At 40.7% G+C, this 6,833-nt stretch overlaps 1 protein-coding gene across 1 annotated transcript in view; it reads right to left on the bottom strand.

Annotated features, from left to right (window-relative positions):
* LOC115219767 (myosin essential light chain, striated adductor muscle) overlaps positions 1-6,568 on the bottom strand; it is a gene marked incomplete at its 5' end in the record, with an annotated part of 16,858 nt that extends 10,290 nt beyond the window's left edge. Inside the window, 2 exons of the mRNA XM_029790017.2 lie at positions 5,519-5,686; positions 6,409-6,568. Coding sequence (XP_029645877.2) covers positions 5,519-5,686; positions 6,409-6,568 — 328 coding nt within the window. The remainder of the gene's footprint in view (positions 1-5,518; positions 5,687-6,408) is intronic.
* Between the last annotated feature and the right edge of the window lie 265 nt (positions 6,569-6,833).

Raw genomic sequence — 6,833 nt, 5'->3', positions numbered from 1 at the left:
CACATTGCTACGATGTGTTGTGACACTGTTGGTTGCAACATTGTGCGGCCACCTCGCAGTACCATTTTTGACATCGCACGCTCGGTTCTCAAGGACGCTTTCTCTTTATTTTAACTCGTCTTCATTGTCCGGACAATAGACATGAGTTAAAAGAAGAACAGTAATAAACGAGTGAAAAACGATATAGAGCGAGTTGGGGGAAAAAAATTACCATCCTGAAAATGCACACACACACACACACACACACACACACACACACACACACACACTTCTTTACTAGTATCAGACCGGGAGCTGCGGCTATGCTGGGGCACTGCCGTTAAACCTCCTCTGATGTGCGGCATTTGGTGAATGAGGGAGTTTAGTGTTGCTGCCCTCACCTGCGTTTCTTGCTGCGAGATAGGCTCATTCGGAATTCTTGACTGGAGGAAATCCGGTTTTGCTTTGAAAATGCCTAGATCCACCCCATGTAGGTTTGGCAGGCTTTGAGGGAGGATATTGAAGGCTTGTGAGCCCTTAAAACCAAAGCTATTGCAGAATCTGGTTTAGTATCCTGATGGTAATTTGGGGAAATTTGGTACTATGCAATGGCGCTGTTTGTGTAACTTTCAATGCCAAAGTTTGGTACAAGTTCTTCTAGGATTTTCCAGGTGTATATTACGGTGTAACTTCCCCGTCTTCGTTCTTGGGAGTTGAGTCTTAATCTTTTCAGTCTCTCTCAGTCGCTGACGTGTCACATTCAGACGATCTTCTTTGTGTAGCTCCGCAGGATTGCTTCGAGCTCCGACGTTAATTTTACCATTGGTGATCATTGTTGGCAGCAGTAAGCTAAATGACAGAGAATCATCAAGGTTTCCCGTTCTCTCGTTCTGAAAGTTCTAAGGACCCGTCCGGCCAACCGGCTGCATTTTATTGTCAACTTAGTAATATGCACCTGGAAAAATACATCATTACTCACACCAGTGCCCAAGTCGCGCACTGATTTTGATTCAGGAATTGCAATTCCTCCTGCGCCAGTGTATCCTAACTACTTTACTTTTCATTCGGCTTCGTGTGTTGGCAGCGCAACATCTTCAGGTATCTGTTCCATCTGAGAGGCCTTTGTATCATGCATAGCTAGCAAGAGTGGATATCTGAGCAGCTGTGACCCCAACACAGTTCCCTGTTCTTATGTGTAGAGGCCTTCCTCTTGTTCTTATGTGTAGTGGCCTTCCTCTCTGGGACAATATTGTAGCATATGACTTGCATTACGGACATGAATTCCATGGAATTTATGGGTGCTTCTCATGACTGCATGCCTGCATGAATCGCTGTTGATTTATTAGAAGCGATAAATGTACAGTAATCTTTAATATATATACATATATATATATATATATATATATACAGGTGTGTGTGATTGTGTATAGAAGAATATATTAATAAAAGTGGTGACAGTCATGCTTCACAATTTTTGACAGTCAAAAATTGTGAAGCATGACTGTCACAACTACTACATGAACCTGAAGATTGCAGAATTTAATGCATGAAAGTACTAGTTCAAACATGATGAACATTTAACATTCTAATATTTTATTTTATTATATTATATTATATTATATCATTATAAGATTGTAAATAAAACGTGAAAATCAGACAAGGTTGGAATTCCTTTTATTAATATATTCTTCTATACACAATCACACACACCCGTATATATATATGTATATATATATATATATATATATATATATATATATATATATATATATATATATATATTCACAATGAGATAAAAAAACCAAGGCTGTGTAGATATTAGAACATTTATAGATAGAAGGCCTTACAGCTGTTTCCAGGATATTTATTAATTATATCCCTTACATATATATATCCTTTTACTTGTTTCAATATTTGACTGCGGCCGTACTGGAGCACCACATTTAGTCGAACAAATCGGCCCCTGGACTTATCCTTTGTAGGCCTAATACTTATTCTACCGGTTAGGAGGACGTAAACACACCAACATCGGTTGTCAAGCGACCGTGTGAGGACAAACACAGACACACAAATACATACATATATGTATACGACGGGCTTCTTTCTGTTTCTGTCCACCACATACACTCACAAGGCTTTGGTCTGCCCGAAGCTATTGTAGAAGACACTTGCCCAAGGTGCCACGCAGTGGGACTGAACCCGGAGCCATGTGGTTGGCAAACAAGCTTCTTACCACACAGCCACTCCTATACATATGTATTTATGTATGTATGTATGTATGTCAGGTCACTTTCGCGTGCTACTGGTAACATGTAACCCAGTACAACCTGTTGCATGGTCGGGTCGTCGGCGACTAAACCGGCAACCCCACCAAAACCCGTCAAAGGGCGGAGGAACTCTTGAGAGTCAACGGCCATCCAATAAATGTCTTAAGGATGTATCATGCGCGGGGACATAGAAATAATCGGACTGAATCCCCGATCGCGCGGTTAAACCATTGGGAGTGAAGGACTCCTAGCCTTTGTTAGGGAATCCTTCTAGGAGAAGGTAACTCAGGTAACTGGGATAACTCGACATAAAACCTGCGGCTCAGTGGTTACCGATGATGTTGACTTGTTCTTCTTTTCGGATTATGGCTGCTGTTGCTTAGTGAGTGGGATTGACTCAGTGCACAGCCTTTCCTCACTTTAAAAAAAATCTTCTTGCACAGGCATTGCACGATAACAACATTGATTAAGCTTCGTGCAATGGCCATACTCGATAATGAGGGAGCAGCCACTATGTATGTATGTGACGGTTACGCGATTTCGAGTAGAGCCATTGCCTGATTTCTTTATGCCCATAACATCATCGATGAGCTGCACGAATATGGTTTTTGAGGCCTGCCAAAGACTTGCATGCTTCTTGACAATCAGTGTAAGAAAACTTGGTGATTGTATAGTTTACAGCTCCATCAACTTTACTCTGCCTTTTCAAGCCACTTTTTAATTCTATGACAGAATATGTTTTCGAAATCATCTGCTCATTTATAATCAACTAACAGTATCGCCCGGCGTTGCTCGGGTTTGTAAGGGAAATAACTATATAAGAATTTTTAGAGAGTTACTTCCCTTATAGATGCCAATTCGGGCTTTCTTAGCCATTTCTGTTTTGGTGTCTTCAACCCATGAAGTCGTTGTTCTAAAAGAACGCTGGTCTCCTTGACAACGCATTACGACGTTGATTTCCTTACACTCCCTTCCCCACAGCTTCACGAGGGAGGGAAGGGGGAGAAGCAAACAGGTGCAGCTGTGAGCGTGGACGCCAACTCCGCCGCCATCGACACACGAAAAATTATGCATTAAAATGGAATAAAAAATGATGTTAAATTATTTTTAAAATCGTAGACTCATCGTTGACGCGCGCTAATACTCAGACGGGCTCGATATGAATCACGACTATAAGATACCCGAATTTGGTTAAACTGCACCGCAAAATGTGGGAGGAGTTAGGAATCTAAATCGAAGGGGACAGACACTCACACAACTAGAGTTTTATATATATAGATGAACGCGGTTGTGAAGTGTGTGATTTCATGTGGCTCTTTAGCCCAGCCTCACTATGACAAATCTTTCCACGTTCATCACATGTAAGATCATCACACAAATTCAGTTTTGCCTTCATACACAACTTTTTTCCGTTTCTCTCGACAATGCGCTAAATCTTCCCATTTGTCAATTGAAAATACCAAAGGCGGTCTTCCATTTTGCCAAAACCAAAACTGGTTTTCTGTATGCGTAGTGACACTTGATCATCAAGACTCGCCGATGTATTTAGTGTGCTCCCTAAGTAAACAAGCTTAGAAACCACAGCAAGTTTCCTTTCATACACGAAGATACCAGGTTCTATGTCTGGCATTCCTGGTGCTGGCTGAAACATGACAACAGTTTTAGTTAGATTTGTGATTAAGCCAATTGCCTCACAAACCATTGAAATTGCATGTCCTCCTTGGTATGGGTGACAATATCACAATCATCTGCAAAGAGGAGGTCTCTCTGATAAGAGTTGAGGACGTCCTTCACTTAGCTGACTGTCTTCTAATGTTAAAGATTTTTTCTTGGTGTGTGGTATCTGATATATAGGAGCCTTTGAAAGCCAATTGCAAAATTATAGCAGAATAGAGGGTGAAGAGAGTGGGTGTTAGTGTGTCACTTTGTTTTGCCCCATTCATGATAGAGATAGGCTCCGAGAGCTTTCCACCAATGCTGATCCTTATTTCCATACCATCTTGAAACTGCTTCGGAATAGTGAGAAACTTAACCGGGCATCCAAGTCTCTTCAAGATCTCTCACAAGGCAGTTCGGTTGACAGAGTCAAAAGCCTTAGTAAGATCAATGAATACCTGATAAAGTCCTATTTGCTGTTCCACATACTTTTCCTGTCACTGCTGCGCAGAGAAGATCCTGTCAACAGTACCCTTACCATTTCTGAATCCACCCTGTGATTCAGGAAGAATCTCATTAACCACATATATCTGCTGCCGGTCCAACATTATTCGTGATAAAACTTTGCCGACGACTCTAACAAGCAGGCAAATACCCACGAAAGTTATTGCATTCATCCTTTTGTCCCTTACCCTTGAACACAACTCCCATGACTGCATCCCTCAAGTCTTTTGACACAACTTTATTTTTTCCATATCTTCTGTATTACTGCTGTCAGCATTTCTAGCAAAGTAGTACCCCACAAACTTAAATAGTTCCACATTCAGACTCCCGGTGCTTTGCCAGTGTTCAGCTTTGGTGCTGCTTTTACTGTTTCCTCCACTGACGGGGTGTCATCTAAGCATTCAATAGGTGCATTCTGTGGAATCATATCAATACTTTTTTCATCAACAACTGATGGTCGATTCAGAAGTTCATTGAAATGTTCTTCCCCTTCGTCTTAAGATGTATGCATGCATGTATGTATAACCACTGACATAATTCAAAGTAACAAAAATCTTTATCTGATGCTCTTTAAAAATCTATTCGCAGAAATAAATTGTACTTTCGGACTGTCCGTATTTCGAAAAGAAGCCGAAATTTAAGGATTTATGGAGGTGGGTTAATAAAAGCATTGAAAAAATGTCATTATTGTTTTTAAATTACGTTTCATTTTCTGTTTGAAATTAAAAGAAGCGAGGATTGTAATTTCCTAAATTCTTTTCTTAACCTTCAAAGCTTCTCGCAACATTTCTAAGTACGTTGTGCAAAAAAAAAGCAAACCATTGACCATTTTGGTACTACGATGGGGAGGGGGGAAGGCAATTGAAAAAGTACTTAAAATCGAGAAAATTCAACTTTTGTGGAAGTGTTATTCTGAGTCTTTCAAGGCATTCTAATGTGAAAATGACTTGGCAACGACGGGTTAATTAGCTTATATATATATATATATCATAAGAAGGACTTAATTCCCACTTCTTGCACCAGAATACGATGTTTCGCTGCTCGAGAAACCCCAGTTCAAGATCTTTTATTCCCACTGTCCGTGTAATGTAGACGAGGGTTTGTTTACTCACCACTTGTTGTTAGAATCTGACGAAGTTCGGCAACCGAAACGTAACCTAATCCTTCTCGGTCGTGACTCTTGAAGGCTTCCATGAAATCCTTAAATGTGCCAGTGTCTGTTTCCTTTTTCACCGATTCGAAGCAGGCCAAGAACTCGGCATACGTCAACTGCTTCTCTCCTGCAAAAAAAAAAAACAAAAACAAAAAAAAAGCAACAACAAAAAGACAAGAAAAAGATATTTTTAAAGAAATATTCTGTGTTTTTATTGAGTTTTGGGGAAGGTTCTGAGCCCATAGCCTTCACAGGTTCTGTCAGACTGGTGACATGGAAGAAATGATAAGAACCTTGGCAGAGGGAAGGCTCACATGAAGATGTAGCGGAGACTGACAAGAGGTGGGAAGAATAGAAGAAGAAACGAGTTGGCGCAGTACCTGAGGAGCACTGAGGGACCACTAAGTGCCGAGGGTCAGAAGGGTCCACAGGAGAATGACACGGAGGTCGGTGAGGAAAGCATTAGAGAATCTGGGTTTACAGAGAGAGAGCTTTAAGGAAAGAGAGAGAGAGGAATTGGTGTGGGAATAAGTATCAGGAAGTGTGCATAGGTGTGTGTGTGTTTGTTTGTGTAGATCTGAGTGTGTGGATGCAGGTGTGTAAATGTGCTTTGATATGTGAATGTGTAGTTGTGCTTGTATATATATATATATATATATATGTGTGTGTGTGTGTGTGTGAGAGAGAGTAAATGTGCATTTGAATGTATATGTACAGGTGTGTGTGTGTGTGTGTGAGGGTAGATGTGGCTGTATATAAATATTATAGATGTGTGTGTGTGTGTGTGTGTGTGTGTGTGTGTGTGTGTGGTGTGTGTGTGTGTGTGTGTGTGTGTGACGTTCATCTTACCTGCTTTTTTGGTGCCGCCATGTCTCCTGGCCAATTCCTGTGTGGGATTGAGACCCACACAACGAAGTAAGTCTCCAACTTTAACAGCATCGATCAATCCGTCTCTGCCATCCCAGAAATCGAACAGATCGAACACATCCTGTACCTCTGCAGAATTGAAAGAGAGAAAGAAGGAAGAAAAAAGAAGTTAATTAGAAATGTCACCTGAACTTCCATCATCACACTAATTATATTTTATTATCACAGTTATAAAGATGAAGAGGATTAAGATGTGGTGGCGTTCATCACTTTTTAACGTTAATTTCACTTTGAGAAAATGAAATTCCACGCAGAGATGTTCTCACTCGGCCAAGTATGATGTCACTCACTCAGAGCTGTTGGTTGGTATTGAACCTATTTCTTTACTACCCACAAGGAGCTAAACA

Source organism: Octopus sinensis, linkage group LG15, assembly GCF_006345805.1.
Source record: "Octopus sinensis linkage group LG15, ASM634580v1, whole genome shotgun sequence".
Taxonomy (NCBI): Eukaryota; Metazoa; Mollusca; class Cephalopoda; order Octopoda; family Octopodidae; genus Octopus; species Octopus sinensis.
The sequence above is the reverse complement of the archived record's forward strand: the minus strand, read 5'-3'. Positions and strand labels throughout refer to the sequence as shown.